A 25,430-nucleotide genomic window follows, 5' to 3' on the forward strand; every position below is an offset into this window, starting at 1 on the left:
TCACAGAAGTTTATAACGCAGAGCCATGAAAATAAAAAATAATTTTTCTTTCCTCAAAAATGATTTTTTAGCCTGGAATTTCCTATTTTGCCAAGGATAATAGGAGAAATTGGACCCCAAATATTGTTGTCCAGTTTGTCCTGAGTACGCTGATACCCCATATGTGGGGGTAAACCACTGTTTGGGCGCACGGCAGGGCTCGGAAGGAATGGCACGCCATTTGGCTTTTTAAATGGAAAATTAGCTCCAATCATTAGCGGACACCATGTCACGTTTGGAGAGCCCCTGTGTGCCTAAACATTGGAGATCCCCCAGAAATGACACCATTTTAGAAACTAGACCCCCAAAGGAACTAATCTAGATGTGTGGTGAGGACTTTGAACCCCCAAGTGCTTCACAGAAGTTTATAACGCAGAGCCATGAAAATAAAAAAAAAAATTATTTTCTCAAAAATGATCTTTTAGCCTGCAATTTTTTATTTTCCCAAGGGTAACAGGAGAAATTTGACCCCAAAAGTTGTTTTCCAGTTTCTCCTGAGTACGCTGATACCCCATATGTGGGGGTAAATCACTGTTTGGGCACATGCCGGGGCTCGGAAGTGAAGTAGTGACGTTTTGAAATGCAGACTTTGATGGAATGCTCTGTGGGCGTCACGTTGCGTTTGCAGAGCCCCTGATGTGGCTTAACAGTAGAAACCCCCCACAAGTGACCCCATTTTGGAAACTAGACCCCCAAAGGAACTTATCTAGATGTGTGGTGAGCACTTTGAACCCCCAAGTGCTTCATAGAAGTTTATAATGCAGAGCCGTGAAAATAATAAATACGTTTTCTTTCCTCAAAAATAATTATTTAGCCCAGAATTTTTTAATTTTCCCAAGGGTAACAGGAGAAATTTGACCCCAATATTTGTTGTCCAGTTTCTCCTGAGTACGGTGATACCCCATATGTGGGGGTAAACTACTGTTTGGGCACATGCCGGGGCTTGGAATTGAAGTAGTGACGTTTTGAAATGCAGACTTTGATGGAATGCTCTGCGGGCGTCACGTTGCGTTTGCAGAGCCCCTGATGTGCCTAAACAGTAGAAACCCCCCACAAGTGACCCCATTTTGGAAACTAGACCCTGAAAGGAACTTATCTAGATGTGTGATGAGCACTTTGAACCCCCAAGTGCTTCATAGAAGTTTATAATGCAGAGCCGTGAAAATAATAAATACGTTTTCTTTCCTCAAAAATAATTATTTAGCCCAGAATATTTTATTTTCCCAAGGGTTACAGGAGAAATTGGACCCCAAAAGTTGTTGTCCAGTTTCTCCTGAGTACGCTGATACCCCATATGTGGGGGTAAACCACTGTTTGGGCACACGTCGGGGCTCAGAAGGGAAGTAGTCACTTTTGAAATGCAGACTTTGATGGAATGGTCTGCGGGTGTCACGTTGCGTTTGCAGAGCCCCTGGTGTGCCTAAACAGTAGAAACCCCCCACAAGTGACCCCATTTTAGAAACTAGACCCCCCAAGGAACTTATCTAGATATGTGGTGAGCACTTTGAACCTCCAAGTGCTTCACAGACGTTTACAACGCAGAGCCGTGAAAATAAAAAATCATTTTTCTTTCCTCAAAAATTATGTTTTAGCAAGCATTTTTTTATTTTCACAAGGGTAACAGGAGAAATTGGACCCCAGTAATTGTTGCGCAGTTTGTCCTGAGTATGCTGGTACCCCATATGTGGGGGTAAACCACTGTTTGGGCACACGTCAGGGCTCGGAAGTGAGGGAGCACCATTTGACTTTTTGAATACGAGATTGGCTGGAATCAATGGTGGCGCCATGTTGCGTTTGGAGACCCCTGATGTGCCTAAACAGTGGTAACCCCTCAATTCTAACTCCAACACTAACCCCAACACACCCCTAACCCTAATCCCAACTGTAGCCATAACCCTAATCACAACCCTAACCCCAACACACCCCTAACCACAACACTAACCCCAACACACCCCTAACCCTAACCACAACCCTAATTCCAACCCTAACCCTAAGGCTATGTGCCCACGTTGCGGATTCGTGTGAGATATTTCCGCACCATTTTTGAAAAATCTGCGGGTAAAAGGCACTGCGTTTTACCTGCGGATTTTCCGCGGATTTCCAGTGTTTTTTGTGCGGATTTCACCTGCGGATTCCTATTGAGGAACAGGTGTAAAACGCTGCGGAATCCGCACAAAGAATTGACATGCTGCGGAAAATACAACGCAGCGTTCCCGCGCGGTATTTTCCGCACCATGGGCACAGCGGATTTGGTTTTTCATATGTTTACATGGTACTGTAAACCTGATGGAACACTGCTGCGAATCCGCAGCCAAATCCGCACCGTGTGCACATAGCCTAATTCTAAAGGTATGTGCACACGCTGCGGAAAACGCTGCGGATCCGCAGCAGTTTCCCATGAGTGTACAGTTCAATGTAAACCTACGGGAAACAAAAATCGCTGTGCACATGCTGCGGAAAAACTGCACGGAAACGCAGCGGTTTACATTCCGCAGCATGTCACTTCTTTGTGCGGATTCCGCAGCGGTTTTACAACTGCTCCAATAGAAAATCGCAATTGTAAAACCGCAGTGAAATGCGCAGAAAAAAACGCGGTAAATCCGCCATAAATCCGCAGCGGTTTAGCACTGCGGATTTATCAAATCCGCAGCGGAAAAATCCGCAGAGGACCAGAATACGTGTGCACATTCCTAACCCTAACCCTAACCCTAGCCCTAACCCTAGCCCTACCCCTAACCCTAACCCTACCCCTAACCCTAACCCTACCCCTACCCCTAACCCTAACCCTACCCCTAACCCTACCCCTAACCCTACCCCTACCCCTAACCCTAACCCTATTCTAACATTAGTGGGAAAAAAAAAATTTCTTTATTTTTTTATTGTCCCTACCTATGGGGGTGACAAAGGGGGGGGGGTCATTTATTATTTTTTTTATTTTGATCACTGAGATATAATCTATCTCAGTGATCAAAATGCACTTTGGAACGAATCTGCCGGCCGGCAGATTCGGCGGGCGCACTGTGCATGCGCCCGCCATTTTGGAAGATGGCGGCGCCCGGGAGAAGACGGACGGGACCCCGGCTGGATCGGTAAGTATGATAGGGTGGGGGGGGACCACGGGGGGGGGGATCGGAGCACGGGGGGGGGAATCGGAGCGCGGGAGGGGTGGAACGGAGCGCGGGGGGCGTGGAACGGAGCACGGGGGGGCTGGAACGGAGCACGGGGGGGTGGAACGGAGCACGGGGGGGGGTGGATCGGAGTGCAGGGGGGGTGATTGGAGCACGGGGGGGTGATTGGAGCACGGGGCGAGCGGACACGAGCACGGGGGGGAGCGGAGCACAGGGCGGAGGGGAGCCGGAGCAGTGTACCGGCCAGATCGGGGGGGTGGGGGGGCGATCGGAGGGGTGGGGTGGGGGCACACTAGTATTTCCAGCCATGGCCGATGATATTTCAGCATCGGCCATGGCTGGATTGTAATATTTCACCCGTTATAATGGGTGAAATATTACAAATCGCTCTGATTGGCAGTTTCACTTTCAACAGCCAATCAGAGCGATCGTAGCCACGAGGGGGTGAAGCCACCCCCCCTGGGCTAAACTACCACTCCCCCTGTCCCTGCAGATCGGGTGAAATGGGAGTTAACCCTTTCACCCGGCCTGCAGGGACGCGATCTTTCCATGACGCCGCATAGGCGTCATGGGTCGGAATGGCACCGACTTTCATGACGCCTACGTGGCGTCATGGGTCGGGAAGGGGTTAAAGGGATAATCATTCAAAATTTGCAAATTGCAATTTATTTTACTTTGTCAAATTTCTGATTTTTTTTTATAAATACGCACAAAACATATCGATCTATATTAATCATTCTTATAAATTATAACGTACCATAAAAAAACAGTCTCAAAATCACTGGGATTTGTTGAAGCATTCCAGAGTTATTAACATATAAAGTGACATTGGTCAGATTTAAAAAATTTGGCCCAGTCACTATGGGGTTAAGAGACAACAGTGCAGTTCAGTGTAAGGGCATCAATTCAGTAAAACCATAAATATTTTAGAATTTTTTTTTTTTTATAAACATGGGAGCAAATAGGTGAAGGATAAGTAGAATTAACATGGCATTCTACTTATAACTACGGTTTGGGACCCTACTTGAGCACCAAGTACAGTAGTTACACGGTTTACTATTGCTAATTTCCATGGGTGAAGGATGCATCCATCAGAGGCATCTGTTTCGAACATAATGTATGTATCCAATGGTGGGCATCCATTAGATGTATGCAACTTTTTTATGCTTGCTTAAAACTTATCCCGAGATACGTGTTCAGTAAGGACACATCAGTATCATTCATTATGGAAGCCGATTCTCCCGTCTAAAACCGCACATTAAAAAAATAATATTTACATAAATACAGCACACGATTAGAAAAAAAAAAGTTTATATTTCCAACGAAAATCAGTAGCACAAATGATGTGTACTGTTCTTGAAGGCCATTACCTCAAGCTGTTCTGGTGTATTAACTGGTATAGCAATATGTTGATCGAAGTTGTCCTGCTCTCGCGGAGTGTATATTTGTTCATTGCCTTCCATTATAATATCTTCTCGCAGGTTCACCCATAGAATATTGGAGTATTTCCTCTTTGGGTCTGTCAGGTAGTTCAGAACACAGCTGGAGGCCTGTATACATACAATGTGAAGATGTCTTTTAAAAGGCGGAGAAACAAAAGTGACAACAAAATGTATAGGAATAATGCCACCTTATACTAATGAGCTATATTCGAGGTATGTGTGTACTCTGAATGGAGATTCAATAATTATTGTGAGATACGAATGTACACAACTACCGTGACGAGCAATGTTTCGAGCTTTTGATTTTTAAGATCCATATCTCACCATCCACTACAGCTTCAAATGTGAAACTACCATCTTGTCTTTCTCATACATAGATTTGACTTTTGCTAGTCAGTGTATATTCAAGCATACTGAATTTATTACCCATTGAATTTTATGGGCACACACACGACCAAGAAATTGTGACATGACAAGTTATTGAGCCATTCTCCACTATAAGATTTGCTTTAATGGGAGAATATGGTATGTTATGAAGGAAAAAACATGTGAAAGCTAGCTTACCCTGGATAAAGCTTCAAGGATATTTGCAAGCCACCCCGATATGGTAGAATGATGATCTGAAGTAAGAAGTTTTCTAACCATGTTCCGAAATATAACAATATACAAAGCTTTATTCCCATATTGTTAAAAACAACATTGCCAGGTATATCCAAAACCATATGAAACTTCCAACGCATTCCAGACTAAAACATTTGTATATATTTATATTTCGGAACAAGGCTGGAAGATGTTATGAAGGTAACATGTGATGGCACACAAAGGTCCTATGGTCCTGAATTGCAGGCCCATCGTACAGTCAATACACCCCCACATGGATCAGTGAGCACTTAACCTACACTATAGGGCTCATTAGGGTAAGAAAACAAGAATTATGTAGGCAATGTATTGGATGCGGTGATTCCACACGGTTCAATGAAGATATGCAGATTCACCTGCATTCAATAGCCAGAAGAACTTTGGAAGCAGCGGACATGTGCTGTGTCCAAAGTGCTGCCAATTACTGGATGGCTGCGCATACTCTCAGACTCAACGGGACTTCTTATTGAGAGCCAGTGCCCTCAAAATGTATGAGAAAAAAAAAACATTTAGAGAGATTTCTAAAATGGATGTACACATTTATCTCTGAACTGTGATGTCCAAGTCAACAGTCAATATCCTCAGAAACAAAGCATTGTGCAGACAAGTGCCAAAAGGTTTATCTAATGAGTGAAATACATCACCCATAATGTTCCTCATCCTTCACGATAATGAGGCCTATAAATATGACCTAATTTCTACATATAAAAAAAAATGTCAGTTTCCTTTTGAATTTCTAAAAATCATAAAAATTCATGTGACATAAAATAAGTAATTTCGTTCTGTACTCACATGTACATAATCATAGACTCTAGTTAAAAAGAAAGGTCCAAAGAATCTACTGCACCTTTGAGTTTGGTTGAGCGGTGCCATATATCGCCATCTTGGGCACCCTTCGAAAGTTAGCTACATTCATTTCCTTCACAGTGCTGAGAACGTCAGGTGAAAACCGCTCATCCAATACCTGTAACAGAAAAGGTTTGCACCATGGATATAATGGTACCATGGAGCCGGTTTCACACTTCGACATTCATGGTCCAAGTATGGATCATGTTGTCTGGACCGGCCACAGGTCTCCTGATCTGAATTCACAGCCTCATATATGAAGTTGATGAGTTTGGGTAAAAAGATCAATGGTCAGTCCAGACATTGAGGATCACACTCTGACCACAAATGGACATGTGAAAGCTACCTTAAATATAATCACATGCGAAACAGTCAAGTTCAATACTGGGCAACTAGATAGTTTGGTTCTTAGTAGAAAGAATCTGAAAAGTTAAAGAAGGTTGCCAAAGACTGTCATATCAATGACCTCTCTCTATGATAGGTCATAAATATCAGATTGATGGGGTCTAATACTTGGCAACCCTAATGATTAGCCATTGTACATGGTGTACAGAGCTAGAAAAGCATTGCTCCATACACTGTGTATTGGGCATTCCCAGTTATAGGGGACCCAGTGTTTAACTCTCCACTTTAAATTACACAATAATACTGCAGTTCAGTGCCTATTGAAGTTACAGGGAGCTAAGCGGCAGTATTATTGTGCTATGTAAGGTGGAAGGTCAATTACTGGATTCCACATTTTAATGACTGTTTATCTATCTTAATATTTTATTGATGTCAAATCGTTAGCAATATGTTGATATTTGTCACCTATTCGGATTCAACAGAAATGTAGCCTGCCAGTCACTATTGATGGAAGCAAAATTCAGTATCAGGCAACCATGTGGTGTGATACTAAGTGAAGTATTATTGAACTTCCCGCACATTAGAACTTACCAACACTCGTGTTCCTTTGGTTATTAGCTCTGCAGATACAGTTAGTTCAGACAAATTCATGGTTGCTTGGAGCCTGTAAATCCAAGGATGCATACACATCCATCGACTAAAACTCAGTGCAAAAGCCAAGGGATACTGAAAGGAGGACATGAATAGATTAAGTGTTCAACACACGGGTGTTCAATCAAGTGGAATATGGATTATAATTATTACAATAGAATTGTATGGTAACCATTAAGTAGATTGTCCCAAAACTGTTTCAACAATAGAATAATGTTGAAGACAAAAAATATATATTTAGTTCAATGCTATAGCCAACTTCAACTTTTTTGGGAGTATATTTTATTAAAGACTTAAAAATGAAACTAAAATTAATCTTCTTTTCCTACCAAAATTAAATATGGCAAACAGGAGAGTGTCGATCCTAATTCTGTTTCTCTGGTATCAGATCCTGCTCTTGTGTCAGGGCTGGGATAACATGAACCAATGGGTTTTTCCTTGTAAATTGCCCCGCTTCTAATCCTGTTATATCTTGCAAAAGGGGTCTACATTTATAGACATGAGACCGCTCAGAGGCATCTTGAACCAGAGGAAACAGAATGGAGGAACTGCCAAATTGTGGGATTACAAGTAAGGTTTGGGTAATGGGCGAGAGGCTACCCATCATACAGTTATGTAAAATGTACCTTTATCTGGCTTACCTGCTCATGAAGGTAGAAGTTGAAAGCTATTAGGTAAAAGTAGCGCTCAAGACTATTGAGAGTTCCTTGGAGAAAATATTCTTTGGTACTACTTCCCTGGAAGAATACAAGGAAGTCATTACATCATATTAACAAAGAATCTGTTCTACATTACATACAATATGGTAGGTCCCAACGCCTCTGCACTGATCATGCAGAACACGGTGTTCTCCTACACTGAAGGTTTATGTGGATCCCCTGGCATATGGGCCTCGGCATGGCAACTTCTATAGCTATATCATTGTACAAGGCAAATAAAACTGGTTGGGCCCCCGCTCCCCATATGGCTTTCCTCTTACACTGCTAAACCTCCTTGAATGAACTGTAGGAATGAGCAATTAATTTGCATTGCCAAGTTCAGCAACCAGTCTGGTCCGCCATGGACACTTCTGGCTGCTTATTAGGCCCTCCACATCAGGACCCTGCAGGCCTAGTAAGTGCTAGAGATGACCAGGAAGGCGGGAGCAGAAGACTAGCTACCATACTCGACACCAAAACAAGGTAGTATGAATTAAACGGCTAGACTTTCCTGAACTGGTATCCTACAAATCGTCCTTCGTGTGTGTGGGGTAACTGCACTGCAAAAAACTTTGGTGCTATGCAAAGCACATAATAACAGACACACAATGTTATAGACATATTACAGACGCTAAAAAAATATTTTGCAAATTAATACATCACATATCAGCATCACAAAAACCAGGCCAGTGCTAAAATAGTTAAAGCGCTCAGAATGACGCCTGCTAGATCGCTGTTGCTTAGAAAGTCTCATTCCTTCCTGATGTAATCCTTATGTGTTTTAAAATGTTATTACTAATGTGAGCTGTGAATAAACAGCTATGCAGATTCAATTTATGGTCAAGGCAAAGTAATTTTCCACTATCACCGACATCATGCAATGAGTCCCCAGCGGTCGTCATCCTCCAGCTTCACTAGTATTGCAGTTACACTGGTCACTAAGAGGTTAAGAAGAAAATGCAACTATGGATGGTGCCTGGTATCTTAAAGAATAGAAGGACTTCATTGCTAACACTTTTAGAAAAACATCTCGCAACTCATACTAACAATTAGTTTTAAAATAACCCATGGCTGCAGTGTTCATCCAGAGTTCAGCGTCTCAAGGATTCTGTCCTTTCCAAACACATACAATTTTTGTTCTTATTTTGCCACTTTAAAATGTTGTTCTGTGGTTGGTACTTCTATACAACACTGGGGTCCCAAGTTCATCCAGACAGAGGCAATAGCTGCGCCAAATTTATTATTATTTATTTATATAGCACCATGGATTCCATGGTGCTGTACATGAGAAGGGGTTACATAAAAATTACAGATATCACTTACAGTAAGCAAACTAACAATTACAGACTGATACAGAGGGGAGAGGACCCTGCCCTTGCGGGCTTACATTCTACAGGATGGTGGGGAAGGAGACAATAGGTTGAGGGTTGCAGGAGCTCTGGTGTTAGTGAGGCGGTAGCTTCGGTAGTAGCGAGGAGGTAGCGGGGTCAGTGCAGGCTGTAGGCTTTCCTGAAAAGGTGGGTTTTCTGGTTCCATCTGAAGGATCCAAATGTGGTTGATAGTCGGATGTGTTGGGGCAAAGAATTCCAGAGGATGGGGGATATTCGGGAGAACTCTTGGAGGCAGTTTGGTGAGGAGCGAATAAGTGTGGAGGAGAGAAGGAGGTCTTGGGAGGACCGGAGATTACGTGAGGGAAGATATCGGGAGATTAGTTCAGAGATATATAGAGGAGACAGGTTATGGATGGCTTTGCAGGTTAGTATTAGTAATTTGAACTGGATACACTAAGGGAATGGGAGCCAGTGAAGAGATTTGCAGAGGGGGAAGCGAAGGAGTAGCGAGGAGAGATGAATTCGTCGGGCAGCAGAGTTAAGGATGGACTGGAGAGGTGCAAGGGTGTTAGCAGGGAGGCCACAGAAAAGGATGTTGCAGTAGTCAAGGCGGGAATTGATGTGGTTTGAAGGTCAGGGCAGAGTCAAGGGTTACTCCGAGGCAGCGGACTTCCGGTACGGGGGAAAGCGTGATGTCGGTAATTGCGATAGATAGGTCAGGTAAGGAAGATCTATGAGATGGAGAAAAGATGATGAATTCAGATTTGTCCTCATTGAATTTGAGGAAGTGAGAGGAGAAGGAGGATATGGCTGATAGACATTCCAGGATTCTGGACAGCAGAGGTGATGTCCGGGCCAGAATTGTAGATCTGAGTGTCATCAGCATAAAGGTGGTACTGGAATCCATGAGACTTTATGAGTTGTCCCAGGCCAAGTGTATAGATTTAGAAGAGTAGAGGTCCTAGAACAGAGCCTTGGGGACTCCAACAGAGAGAGGGTGGGATGAGGAGGTAGTGTGGGAGTGGGAGACGCTGAATGTGCGGTTGGAAAGGTATGAGGAGATCCAGGATAGGGCAAGGTCTTTGATGCCAAAGTAGGAGAGGATTTGTAATAGGAGGCAGTGGTCAACTGTGTCAAAAGCAGAGGATAGGTCTAGAAGGAGGAGTACAGAGTATTGTCCGCTAGCTTTGGCTGTAAGTAGGTCATTAGTAATTTTGGTTAGGGCTGTCTCAGTTGAGTGATGGGGGCGGAAACCAGATTGTAGATTGTTAAAGTGCAAGTTAGATGAGGGTTGGGAGGAAAGCTCAGCGTGGACGTGCTGCTCCCGGAGATTGGAAGCGAATAGGAGAAGCGATATTGGGCGATAGCTGGACATAGCAGTTGGATCGAGGGTTGGCTTTTTAAGGATAGGCGTGATTGTGACATGTTTGAATGCAGAAGGGAAGGTTAGTGATAGGTTGAAGAGGTGGGTTAGGGATGGGATAAGAGTAGTGGAAAGGTTGGGGAGGAGGTGGGTTAGGATGGGATAGAGTGCACAGGTGGTGAGGTGCGATTTGGAGAGCAGACAATTAAGCCCCCCTTCAGTGATGTTGGATAGGGAGGTTATGGGGTTTTGGCATTGGTCTGGTATACAAAGGGGTTGTGGTGGTTAAACAATGAAGACTTGCCTTATTTAGTCAATCTTATTTTTAAAGTGTGTGGTAAAGTCCTCAGTAGAGATGAGGGAGGTTGGAGGGGGCAGTGGAGGGTGAAGGATGGAGTTAAAGGTTTTGAATAACTGTTTGGGGTTGTAGGATAGGGAAGATACGAGGGTTGTGAAGTAGGCCTGTTTAGCAGAGGTGAGAGCAGATTTAGAAACGAGTGTTGACTGTTTGAATGCAGTGAAGTCATCTTGCAAATGTGTTTTTTTCCAATGCCGCTCTGCAACCCTGGACACTTGCCAGACCTTTTTAGTGGTGTTATTGTGCCAGGAAGTCCAGAAAGAAGAAAAAATGAATGGCATTGAGATAAATGTAATTAGTTACTTACTGGTATGGTGGGGTACACTCTGAATCATTGGCACATTGTGGGAGTGGATTCACTTGGTGGAGGGTGCTTGTCAGAAGTGAAACATGTAGATAAATCCAAAGGAAGAAGAAAGCAGCAACACTTCCGTTACGTGACGAAGAAACCTTAGTCCTTTATTTCCAATATAAAATCATGGACAAGGTAATAAGGGCAGGGTCAGTGCAAGTAAAAGGACGATGGCTGTTTTGCATTATACTCGCTTCCACGAGTCCAGATATTGTGCCAGGGTTGTCTATTGATTCGTCACACACTGCCATGAATGAGAGGGGCAACCGTGTCAATAGTTGATGCGAGAGTGGCATTGTAGAAAGTATTGTCTGTGTCGTGGAGTGAGGATATGGATGCCAGTGGTAGTATAGAGTCAGAGTGTGTGGGTGTCTAGGTGTGCAAGGTTTTTGCGGGGGGTGCGTATGTTGCTGGACAAGGGTGACTAGTGAGGAGGACAGGGATGAGAAAGTGAAAAGATGGTGGTCGGATAGAGGGGAGAGGGGGGTGGTGAAGTTAGATAGAGAGCAGAGGTGGGTGAAGACCTGGTCTAGTGTATGTCCATCTGTGTGGGTGGCTGCGGAGGACCACTGAGTAAGTCCAAAAGATGAAGTAAGGGACAGAAGTTTGGAGGCTGTTGACTGAAGGGTATCAGTGGGGATGTTGAAGTCACTCATGATGATGGTGGGAATGTCAAAGAGAAAGTGAAGAAGCCAGGTAGAGAATTGGTCAATAAAGGCAGTGGCCGGGACTGGAGGTCAGTATATGACGGCCATTTGCAGGTTGGAGGGAGAGTAAATGCGGACAGAGTGGACTTCAAAAGAGGGGAGGATAAGGGAGGGTAGAGGTGGGATTGGGTTAAATATGGGATAGATGACGCACCACTGCAATATGCAGATATATAGAGGGGTTGCAAGACTGATGGCTAATAATGCAAACTAACAAAAGCACAAGAAACAAGAGCCATCAAAATATCTGCACACCACCAAAGTTATGATATATATAGATATATAAATAATGTTTATATATCTATGTATATTTTGGCATACAGTGTTCACAGGGGCATCTGCACGGAGGTTGTGTGTGATTTTAGAGGTTTTTAATTATGTTCCCAATAAAGCTTATATCATTTTTATCATAACTTTGGTGGTGTGCAGATATTTTGATGGCTCTTGTTTCTTGTGCTTTTGTGGGATTGGGTTAAAGGTGCAGTTTGAAGAAAGGAGAAGACCCACTCCTCCACCATGTCTGTTGCCGGGGCGAGGGGTGTGGGTGAAGTGGAAGCCGCCGTAACACAGCGCAGCAGGGGAGGCAGTGTCAGAGGGTGTTAGCCATGTTTCTGTGAGGCCGAGGAAGGCAAGCTTGTGAGAGAAAAAGGTCATGAATCACATGAAGCTTATTGCATTTTGAGCGGGCATTCCATAGTGCTCCGGAGAGAGGGAGCAGGGGGTGGGTGTCAGGGGTACAGGTTTTATGTTGGAAAGATTGAAGTAGTTCATATTAGATAGGGAGCGGTAGGAGGGGGTAGTAATGGGAGGTATGAGATGTGAGATATGTCGCCAGCAGTGAGGAGAAGCAGAGAAAGGGAGAGCAGGTGGGAGGAGAGTGGCCAGCTTGTTTTATGTTATCTGTTGTCGGGTTACTAAAAACTAAAATAAAACAAAAATGTTTACCGGATTATAAATTGGACTGCAAGACTTCCCCAGATATAGGACACACTCAGGTTTTGCCCCACAGAAAATAGCTACAAATTATTTTTAATAATAATTAAAATTCTCCTAGTGGTAAAATATTGTGGACGGGTTAGTATCACTAACTGGCCTAGTGGTTAGGGTTAATCTTTAATATGACTATTATAATAGTACAATCGGAAGTGACAAAGAAAACAGCTTCTCTGTTAATATAGCAGATTTATAAGTGATGGAATAAAGTGACACCTAGCACTGGCTTATAATTGGTAACACTAGATGGTTAGATCAGCTGCTGGGAGAAGAAAAGGGACTGGAGCATGTGGTCTCCCCTTCATCTTCTCTGCTCCATTCAGCATTGCTCCCATCCACAGGCTGTTGACAGTAATTCTGCTGGGCAAACAGAAGAGGGGGCCATGAAGGGCTAGGGATACGCACAGTAGTCAGTACTAGGAGGTTACGCTGCAGCTAAAGGGATGTCCTCAAGTTGTCTCTAGAGCAGTTCCGAGAAATGCTCTTCTTACAGTGTCCTCACTTCTTGGTTTCTGGCAGAGTGGGCTCTCCTAGCAGAACTGTAGTGTTAGAATTATAAAGCTCAGCACAAGTTCTGCTGTAACACTATCAGCCATCACTGTTATCCCTGTATTTACACATACCAATAACAGGGCATTTGCACAAGCACACTGCTCAGGAAAGGGAGAGCAGAGAGCCTGGTTTAGGAGACCTGCTGTGGAAGCTGCTGGTGATGTATAAATGCATCTCTTCAGAATATGAAGGAAAGGAGAGAGAAAGGTGAGCAGATAGCTGTTAACTGTAGGACTGAGGGCTGTGTCCTGACTGCCCTATGTCTGCATTGGAAAGATGTGATGATTTTAAAGGAAACCTGTCATTGAATTCACGCTGCCCGAACCACTGGCTGCACAACAGAGCACATATGGTGCATCCCTTGGTCAGCTTCTCCCCACACTGCTCCAATTGATTGACATATGTTTTCTTATCTACAAACAGTAATTGGACTAGTCAGCTCTATAGTCCTTGGCCTGTTTGTCAACCTATTCTCCCTTAAAAGTTGCAGCGTTTCACAGAGACATACCATATACATGGCACATCATGCAGCCAGGCTCAGATTCATGCTGTCCATGGTTCAGCATTAATTACAGGCATTTGCAGATGGAGGGGGATGAGCAGAACATAATGCACGTTAGTGGACTATTCATATAAGCTCACAATACAATCAGTCATCCCATCACATAAACTGCAGAGATCTACCTGGGACGGGGACCCACGTAAACCCTGCACTGTACAGAACGAAAGCGGTGACTTGACTACTCGGTACTCTATGTCTGCTAAACGAGATTACATTGAGGGGTTGCCTTACTAATAGCTCTACTGTGCAGCATAAAATGGAAAAAAATGTATATTTACCTACTGGACCGGCGCCGTTCCTGCAATCTCAGCACTTTGTTCTCAGTCACATGACAAACAATGTGACAAGTGCAGCTTATCATAGGGCGCTGATCAGCTGCAGCCTTCACTTATCTGTCCAAGTGACATTCATTCTGACGGAATAGTGAACACTGCAGTGGCCACATGACTATTCATGCTACATGACCTCCGGGGAACACAGATCGGAGGAAGGCTGGTCTAGGGAACAAGTATACAGTAGTGGAAAACTCCATTAATAAAAAGGACTCCATAACAATGGTACTGATCTATCGTCCCAGACCTGGAGCCATCACAGGGCGAAGGCAGGCACTGAGCACAGATCAGAGCAGCTGGACAAGGTGGCTTTGAAGAGAGCGACTGCAAAGATTGGCCCAAGTGCTTCTTGACCCTGTTGCCCAATCATTACACAAGCAGTTACTGCTGTGATCCCCTGTTTACAGTCTAACAGGCATAGGCACTGTTTAGGATGATTTTTACTTACTAAAATGTTCATCATATAGTCCAAGAAACATAATAAACTTGCAGTATACTTACCTTCTGAAAACTGGTTAGTGCCATTTTTTTTAAAGTGACTGTTTCATCTCGCACATTTATGGCGTATCCACCTCCTGAAACTGGCTTAAGAACAGGACGGCGTCTCATGCTTTTGCCAGAATATGCGAGTCTCTATATTCATTTGTATGAAAATTCTAAAAAAAAATATATATAGTAGGGCCGACGTGCTCACCAATGTTCAGAACTCCCATAAAAATGAATGAAGAAAGGGCGGCCACCTCTACCTCAACAGAGGCATGAAAGATACCGTAACAAGACAACCTCTAATTTCTCAGATGATGAACCAAAAGGGCCATATCAATGACATATATGGCATCCTTAGTAATGGTTGATTACATGGGAGTTCCGGGTGGCACTGAGGTGTAGTAGCACCCCTTTACTTTGTGTTTCTGTCTCCATATTGGACTCCCCTCAATTAATTGACCTTCGTGTAAGCGACTCAGAGATTGGAAACCTAGACTCTTACCCCCATGGGTCACATATTCTAGTTTATTCTGTGCTCAGTGCTATATATCAAAATATTAACGAAAATGTCTTTTTTTCTAGACCCGGACAACACGCAGCAGTGGTTACATGCAGAGATAAAATCATCTATATAACTACACCCTCAGCTCCGTCCTCAACAGTCATCAGCTGAATTATGACAAGAGGTTCTCGCCTTTAATCGGGGCTTACAAATAACATCAATGATGGACTTTTCTAGATTATATAGGTAAACACCATTGCTGCATAAGAAAACCTAATTAGCATTAGTCGCATAGATGACATTGGATAATTACGGATTTGTACAATGCCAATTATTGACAAGCTCAACAGCGATCTCAACTGAGATTATCACAGATTGTTTTCAACATTTCTAAGTGGACAAGAGGTTTACAATTACGCTAATAAGAGGCCATTAAAGCCAAATTACGACTGGTCCAGTGGTACCATCTCCCCTGTGTAACATGCAGGCTAAGGGTCAGGCACACATCATTGTTATAAGTACAGACCCTTGTTACTGCGGCACACGGATTCTTTACAGGCGTCTTATGGACCACATGGAGCCATATGATGCTTCTTAGAAGCAATATATTCTCTTCTGGCTGAAAAATATGTGAAAGGAGGTTCATTATGGATCGATACAATTCTATTTAGTACATGGATCCATTATACGGTCATCTTTCTGATCACATCTATAAGAGCTCATTCAGACATAAGGGTACTTTCACACTAGCGTTTTTTGTAAATCCGTCACAATGCGTCGTTTTGCAGAAAAAACGCATCCTGTAAAAGTGCTTGCAGGATGCGTTTTTTCCCCATAGACTTCTATTGGCGACGCATTTGCGACGGATTTGCACACTTCGCATCCGTCTTGCGACGGATGCGTCGTGCTTTGGCGGACCGTCGGGAAAAAAAAACCCTACATGTAACGTTTTTTTCTCCCGACGGACCGCTTTTTCCGACCGCGCATGCGAGGCCGGAACTCCGCCCCCACCTCCCCGCACCTTACAATGGGGCAGCGGATGCGCCGGAAAAATGCATCCGCTGCACCCATTGTGCAAAGCGTTAAACGCTAGCGTCGGAATCTCTCCCCGACGCATTGCGACGGGGAGATTCCGACGCTAGTGTGAAAGAAGCCTAAGCTTTACTCTCATGAGTGCCATCTTTGTTTTTCATGGATAGCACTTGTACTTATGGTAATTTATGGGGCTGTTTACATGTGAGATTTTGTCCTCGGACCAAGTGATCCGCTAAAAAACTCAGACACATCCGATTTGGATCTGGGGGTCAGATCAACATCTGCAACGCAAGTTTATGGGTTAGTACACAGATGACATCACAGTGAGGTCTGATTTTCACAGACTGTCAGAAAGGAGAAGGTGGAGAAACTTTTCTTCTCCATGAGTGAGGAAAACTCATGACATTCCGATCTAATTATGACCCAAAGCCATTGGTCCATTTTTCTTGTACGTGAGAAAATTGGACGTCTTAATGAGACCTTAGACTGCTTAGTTAGCAGTGATGATGGCAACCGCAACCCTGATGAGAGTCTAACAGTGGTGGTCACCAAGCATTCCCAAAACAGATAACCAAACAACATTCCTAGAGGGGTTTTCTGGTCTATGAAGAAGGTTGCAGTGACTACATGACTACAGACTGCCGGATTGTGACAATTTGTGATGCGCATGCTTCCCGATTCCCCAGTACACTCCTGTGGACGGACAAGTAATACATGAGAATCAGAATGACTACAGATGACTGCAGACTTTTTGTCTTTTGACCGACAACCCTTTTAAGTATTTGGCCAAAGCTGGCGACTAAAAGGTCTAATATTGGCGATAATATTTTATTTTGTTTAAACCGCAGAGGGTGGAGCACTGAGTGACATAATGGAGACTATAAGCTATTAGTATTTTCTTAAAAATGCTGAACCAAAAACGGATTAGGCTATGTAAGATAACAATCAAACAGGTAAGGAATGAAATTGATTTATAAAAAGCAGTCAACTCTCTTCAGGCCTATATGGTAAAAACTGATACTAATGCATATGAAAGGTAAAATGTGAACTATCTACTATATAAAGCTGAGTGAGTGTGTGTGTGTGTGTGTGTGTGTGTGTGTGTGTGTGTGTGTGTGTGTGTGTGTGTGTGTGTGTGTGTGTGTGTATGTCCGGGATTGGCATCTGCACCGTCGCAGCTACAGCCACAAAATTTTGCACAGTCACACGTCTGGACCCTGAGAGCGTCATAGGCTATATTGTGAGGCGAAATTTTAACCCCGCGCATTCCAATTCACCAAACAATTTTGCCCCTATCTACATAATGGGGAAAAAAGTGAAAGGAAAAGTGTTGGAAGCGTCGCAGCTACAGCAACAAAATTTTGCACAGTCACATGTCTGGACCCTGAGAGCGTCATAGGCTTTGTTGTGAGGTGAAATTTTAACCCCGCGCGTTCCAATTCACCAAACAATTTTGCCCCTATCTACATAATGGGGAAAAAGTGAAAGGAAAAGTGTTGGAAGCGTCGCAGCTACAGCAACAAAATTTTGCACACTCACGTCTGGACCCCGAGAGCGTCATAGGCCATGTTATGAGGTGAAATTTTAACCCCGCGCTTTCCAATTCACCAAACAATTTTGCCCCCATCTACATAATGGGAAAAAATGAAAGGAAAAGTGTAGGAGGCAAATTGACAGCTGCCAGATGTGAACAAGGGGGACTTAAAGAATGAGAGCGATGGCGCAAAAGAGTATATACCATACAGTTGCTAAGGTGGGGCCTCGACATGGGATACTCACCACACACGGGGATATGAACACACACAAAATGCGCCACACACTACCACGTGCTTGAACACATATTACCCTCAGCACACATTTCACCACAAATACACCAACCTCGCCACATAAAAGTTAAAACACAAAAGTCGCCACTCAAAACTCGCCACGCGCAGAACTCGCCACATGCAAAAACTAGGCTCTTGCAAAACTCGCCACAAGTGCAAAATTCTCCTCATGAAAAACTCGCCACACGCAAAACTTGTACATGCGGAAAAATTGCCACATGCACAAAAGTTGCAACACATGCAAAAGTTGCCTCACACAAAACTTGCACATACTCAAAAGGCACCACACAATACTCGCAACACGCAAAACTCGCCATGCGCAAAACTTGCTGCACACAACTTGCTACACTAACCTGTCACATGCAACTCGACACACAAAAAGTTGCTACACGCATGTTGCTACACAAAACTCATCTCACAAAAGTCGCTACATGCATGTCGCCACACGCAACTCAACACACACAACTTGACAAACGAAACTCGCCCTAAAACACACACAAGTCTGGTATTATCCTTCAAAAATAAAAATCTGATTAATAAGCAGACAAACTACAACAATTGCACCATATAGGAAATACGGCAGCTGTCAGTCACATGACCTGTCTATTATGTGTATGTGTGAGCTAATATATACTGCCAGGGGGAGGGCTTCCTGTTGGCTGGGGATTTATCAGGCTGCCAATTTAGCTTACAAATACTGAGGTAAAAATACTGAGCAAATAACGTGTGAACGAGGTCTAATACAGGAGGAGATGACACACAGGTATATACTATATACAGGGGATATGACACACAGGTATATACTATATAGAGGAGGAGATGACATATAGGTACATATATATACAGGAGGAGATGACATACAGGTATATACTATATACAGGAGGAGATGACATACAGGTATATGCTATATATAGAAGATGACATGCAGGTATATACTATATGCAGGAGGAGATGACACTCAGATATATACTATATACAGGGGATATGACACACAGGTATATACTATATACAGGAGGAGATGACATACAGGTATATGCTATATATAGAAGATGACATGCAGGTATATGCTATATATAGAAGATGACATGCAGGTATATACTATATGCAGGAGGAGATGACACTCAGATATATACTATATACAGGGGAGATGACACACAGGTATATACTATATACAGGAGGAGATGACATACAGGTATATACTATATATAGGGGAGATGACACACAGCAGGTATATACTATATACAGGGGAGATGACATACAGGTATATACTATATACAGGAGATGACATACAGATGTATACTATATATAAGGGAGATGACAAACATGTATATACTGAGGTGATGAGGTGAAAATGAGAGGTGTGAGGTGAAAATGAAAAGGTGTTAGTGCAAAATGAGAGGAGTGAGGAAAAATAGTGGAGTGATCAGAAAATGACAGATGTGGGGTTGAAATGACAAGTGTTAGGGGGGAATGAGAGGAGTGAGGGAGAAAATGAGAGGTGTGAGGGAGAAAATGAGAGATGTGAGGGGGAAAATGAAAGATGTGATTGGGAAAATGAGAGGCGTGATGGGAAAGTAAGAGAAGTGAGGTGCTATAACTAACCACAGATATTTACTATGCCCAGGCAACGCCGGGCTCTTCAGCTAGTTTTTTATAAAACTATTAAAGGACACTAGGTGGCGCTATGTTCAATATAATATATATATATATACGTATTATATATATGTATACTATTTAGATATTATACAGCATTAACTTCTCTTTTCCAGGTTTTTGTACTTTTTCTCTTTAACTGTGTTTTTTTGTGGAATGACTTTCAATGATAGTATTCACTTTACCATATCATGTACAGAAAAATGGTGAGAAAAAAAAAAAAGTCTGCTGTTTTTTGGGGTTTCATTTTTAAAACATTCATTGTGCCATAAAAATGACAAGGCAGCATGATTCTTCAGGTCAGTATCAGTACGAAAATTCCAAAACGTGTCTAGATTTAAATAGGTGAAAAACAAAATCAGAACGATGGAAGAACAATTGTTCTGAGACCCAAAACATTTATTTGTCTTTCACTCGAGCTGTGGTAAGGATTGTTTAGCTGATGTTTTCATCTATTCTATTTTGGGATGCATACGATGCTTTGATCATTTTTCGGGGAGGAATATACTGGAAAATGACAATTCTGGCATTTCCATTTGTTTTCTATTCATGATCCCAAAAGGGTTAATTAATCTTAGATTTTCATAGATCATAGATTTCCAAACCCAATAATATCAAGTATGTGGCTTTTTTTTTTTTTTTAATGGGAAAAAAAGTTTATTTATACCTTCATTTTTTCTTTCTTTATCCCATAGTGACTTAAAGGGAACCTGTCACCCTCAAAATCGAAGGCGAGATAAGCCCACCAGCTTATATTATACTCTACCAGGGGCGGTCCCCGCTGCGGTCTGGTCCGATGGGTGTCGTGGTCCGGTGCCTCCCATCTTCATCAGATGACGTCCTCTTCTGGTCTTCACGCTGCGGCGCAGGCGTACTTTGTCTGCCCTGTTGAGGGCAGAGCAAAGTAGTACAGTGTGCAGGCGCCGGGCCTCTCTGACCTTTCCCGGCACCTGCGCACTGCAGTACTTTGCTCTGCCCTCAACAGGGCAAAGTACGCCTGTGCCGGAGCCGCAGCGTGAAGACCAGAAGAGAACTTCATCCTATGAAGATAGGATGCCCAGGACCGGACCGCCCGTGTAGGTGAGTATAATCTAACCTCTTTTTCTCATCTTTTAGGATACATCGGGGGCTTATCTACAGCATTGTAGAATGCTGTAGATAAGCCTTTGATGCCGGTGGGCTTAGCTCACCCTCAATTTTGGGGGTGACAGATTCCCTTTAACCCCTTTCTGACCTCGGACGGGATAGTACGTCCGAGGTCAGAAGCCCCGCTTTGATGCAGGGCTCCGCGGTGAGCCCGCACCAAAGCCGGGACATGTCAGCTGTTTTGAACAGCTGACATGTGCCCGTAATAGGCGCGGGCAGAATCGCGATCTGCCCGCACCTATTAACTAGTTAAATGCCGCTGTCAAATGCAGACAGCGGCATTTAACTACCGCTTCCGGCCGGGCGGCCGGAAATGACGTCATAGCCGACCCCCGTCACATGATCGGGGGTCGGCGATGCGTCTCCATTGTAACCATAGAGGTCCTTGAGACCTCTATGGTTACTGATCGCCGGTGGCTGAGCGCCACCCTGTGGTCGGCGCTCACAGCACACCTGCATTTCTGCTACATAGCAGCGATCAGCAGATCGCTGCTATGTAGCAGAGGCGATCAAGTTGTGCCTGCTTCTAGCCTCCTATGGAGGCTATTGAAGCATGGCAAAAGTAAAAAAAAAAAGTTGAAAAAAATGTTAAAAAAAATAAAAAAAATATAAAAGTTTAAATCACCCCCCTTTCGCCCCAATCAAAATAAATCCATTAAAAAAATATCAAATCTACACATATTTGGTATCGCCGCACTCAGAATCGCCCGATCTATCAATTAAAAAAAAGCTTTAACCTGATCGCTAAACAGCGTAGCAGGAAAAAAATTCGAAATGCCAGAATTACGTTTTTTTGGTCGCCGCGACATTGCATTAAAATGCAATAACGGGCGATCAAAAGAACGTGTCTGCACCGAAATGCTATCATTAAAAACGTCATCTCGGCACGCAAAAAATAAGCCCTCAACCGACCCCAGATCATGAAAAATGGAGACGCTACGAGTATCGGAAAATGGCGCAATTTTTTTTTTTTTTTTTTTTAGCAAAGTTTGGAATTTTTTTTCACCACTTAGATAAAAAATAACCTAGTGATGTTAGGTGTCTATGAACTCGTACTGACCTGGAGAATCATAACGTAAGGTCAGTTTTAGCATTTAGTGAACCTAGCAAAAAAGCCAGACAAAAAACAAGTGTGGGACTGCACTTTTTTTGCAATTTCACCGCACTTGGAATTTTTTTCCCATTTTCTAGTACACGACATGCTAAAACCAATGATGTCGTTCAAAAGTACAACTCGTCCCGCAAAAAATAAGCCCTCACATGGCCAAATTGACGGAAAAATAAAAAAGTTATGGCTCTGGGAAGGAGGGGAGCGAAAAACGAACACGGAAAAACAAAAAATCCCAAGGTCATGAAGGGGTTAATCCTGTGACCGAGCTTTATGGGAGTACAAAGCTGGCAGCAACTGAGGCCTATAGTAGACCCCAGGCTGCCATAGCAACCCATCAGCGTACCTGTGGGCATTTTGTAAGGGGCAATGGATGCTGATTCTGCCGTATCACATTATGCCACCAGTTACAGAACTCATATCAGCACAAACTTGGACTCTAAAGTAAAGACATGGCTGTTATAGTGAGGTGATACTGATTAAATTGATAAATTAGTGAATAAATCTACTTTGTGGTTCTTCTTTAATCACCTTTTGAAGTTTTCTGTCAATTACTGTAGAGGTTGGTGCACAGGGGCTGGACTTTGACTGACAGGTCACTGTTTTTTCACTAACTTGCCTCCTTTGTTTGAAATCTTGCGCAGGCACAGTCATTGGTGTGAGCGGCGCATGCGCAGATTCATTTCTCAGTTCAATGACATTTTCCCACAGCAATTATGATGCCATTTTATTTTAGCCCAGACAAACTCAATCTGCGCATGCGCAGGCCACAGCAACAACAAAGTCATTTTATTGCAGCCCAGCAAGTAACGCAATTGGTGCATGCACAGCCCATGGCAATGACGGTGCCAGCACAAGATTCATTCATGCAGCTCACTGTTTGGGCAGCATGAATCACTTGACAGATTTTTTTTTTAAGCCACAAAACATTAAGGTTTAGAAGACAGATGTTCATAAACCTATCAAGAATTTCCAAGTTAGTAAAGGGGGTTTACTGTTCAGCATCCTCATATCAATGATGGTGGCTACTAAGAGCTTGCTCTTGAGGAACTGTCCTGTTTGGATTCACTCAGACAACCCAATAAAATAAATGGGCATTGTGTAAAGCTTAATTTGCCCTGTGGTGGCGCTGCAGGGGAACTAACCACTGTCTGACTTCTCCACAAATCGCAGCAGATAGCTGGGGCCCCAACAGGCTAACACTTGATGACCAGGGACGCTTCAAACAAGTAGATATTCTCTAAAGTGGAGAACTCTTCTAAATTAGATTTAGATTAGTGCTAATAAACTGCATTTTTCAAAAGCCTGTGGTTCAGGAGCATCCGAAGATTACTGGACATAGCTCCAAACAAGAAATCACTTGACAGTGGTTTATCCCCCTCTGCCAAAAACAGGTTTTGATAGCTACACCTCAAATGGTGCCATAGTCCTTGTTGAAATGACAACTTCTAAGAGCTTTTGTTTAGTTCCATCGGTGCTCGGTACAGTAGTTTGCCCCCAGGCGTCTCTGGTTGGCAGTTCTTTAGCTGTGGAACGTGCTACATTCATAGAAGTCAATACTGCACCAAGAGTCCAACAATCTATTTGCTGCACTCACATAATGCTCTGCTGAAAAGAAAAAAGAAATGTCTGGAGTTCCTTTCCTTCCACATAGGAATAATGACAGGTCTGTCATGGATTTATCAATTGCTGCCATTATTTAGAACTCAAAGCAGGGCAAATGAAATGTGATGATCCACTGCCCCCGCTACAAAGCCACAGATCTACTGCAAATCACGTCAGCAGCCATTGCGCTCTCATCATGGGGGCCGCCACGGCACCGTCATCACAGCGGCAGCCACGACGCCCTCATCACGGCGGCAGCCACGATAGCCTCATCACGGCGGCAGCCACAATAGCCTCATCATGGCAGCAGCCACGACGCTCTCATCACGGCGGCAGCCACGATAGCCTCATCACGGCGGCAGCCATGGTGCCCTCATCACGGCAGCAGCCACAATAGCCTCATCATGGTGGCAGACACGACGCCCTCATCACGGCGGCAGTCACGTCTCCCTCATCACGGCGGCAGCCACGTCGCCCTCATCACGGCACCCTCATCAAGGCAGCAGCCACGGCGCCCTCATCAAGGCGACAGCCACGGCACCCTCATCAAGGCGACAGCCACGGCACCCTCATCAAGGCGACAGCCACGGCACCCTCATCAAGGCAGCAGCCATGGCACCCTCATCAAGGCAGCAGCCACTGCACCCTCATCAAGGCGGCAGCCACGACGCCCTCATCAAGGCAGCAGCCACTGCACCTTCATCAAGGCAGCAGCCATGGCACCCTCATCAAGGCAGCAGCCACTGCACCCTCATCAAGGCGGCAGCCACGACGCCCTCATCAAGGCAGCAGCCACTGCACCTTCATCAAGGCAGCAGCCACGTCACCCTCATCAAGGTGGCAGCCACAACACCCTCATCACGGCGACAGCCACGACGCCCTCATCACGTCGACAGCCATGGTGCCATTATCACAGCAGCAGCGAATTTCCAACATAATGAGAGAATAATCATTGTTCTCTCCTGTTGGGTAGGAGCGGTCAGTGGGCAAGGGGTGCTACTGCCTCGTCACTATACTGAGAAAGGAGACCTTTCTTCGGGACCGAGGTTACACGTTGGGCACAATCACGAGTCCACCAGGCTGTGAGTAGAATATCAGTTTTATAATTTCATATATTTAAGTATAAAAACGACTGCTGACCTGAACAAGAAGTACAGTCAGAAATGTTTAATCTGATGGTAGCTTTCTAATCCATCAGATTACAGTATCATAGATCGCATGGCACATATTACGCCCATGTATCTCTGCTATCTATAGAGCCACTCGCCTAATCAGATAAAAGTATCAGGATGATTTTGTAACAGAATACTTAGTGATTTCTCGGCAGGATGTATATGATGTCGCCCGTTGGAGGTTATGACCTCTGCTTTATTCGCTCTCAGTTACAAGTTCTAATCTAGAGACACAGCACATGAGGACGGTATCTGATAATCACACAGCTATGACAGACACATCTACTCATGTACTTGGAGATGAAGATAAATGTCCTCGTGAGTGCACCCTTGGAACAGATTGTGATTTCACAAAGCTTCCTGAATGACAAACATTGCATGAGAGATGCGCAGCCATTCTCCGCATCTTGTCACCCAGACACTTGCTTTTACTGAATACACCTTCCTGACAGCGTTTACGTCAAGTCTGTCCTGTTTATATGACGCGTTTGGATTGTTATTAATCAGAAAAGACACAATTTCCTTCCTTTTTTAAACTAACATCCCCGGATGTGCCAGC

The 25,430-nt window shown here is 43.9% G+C and overlaps 1 protein-coding gene across 2 annotated transcripts in view; it reads right to left on the reverse strand.

The window, feature by feature from the left end:
* PALD1 (phosphatase domain containing paladin 1) overlaps positions 1 to 25,430 on the reverse strand; it is a 335,463-nt gene that overhangs the window by 119,819 nt on the left and 190,214 nt on the right. For both annotated transcript variants that reach the window (XM_069753305.1, XM_069753306.1), the window contains 4 exons: positions 7,732 to 7,827; positions 7,031 to 7,165; positions 6,096 to 6,212; positions 4,538 to 4,717 (listed from right to left, as the gene is read on the reverse strand). In XM_069753305.1, the coding sequence (XP_069609406.1) occupies positions 4,538 to 4,717; positions 6,096 to 6,212; positions 7,031 to 7,165; positions 7,732 to 7,827 (528 nt within the window). The remainder of the gene's footprint in view (positions 1 to 4,537; positions 4,718 to 6,095; positions 6,213 to 7,030; positions 7,166 to 7,731; positions 7,828 to 25,430) is intronic.

The sequence above is a fragment of the Ranitomeya imitator genome, chromosome 2 (assembly GCF_032444005.1).
Source record: "Ranitomeya imitator isolate aRanImi1 chromosome 2, aRanImi1.pri, whole genome shotgun sequence".
NCBI lineage: Eukaryota > Metazoa > Chordata > Amphibia > Anura > Dendrobatidae > Ranitomeya > Ranitomeya imitator.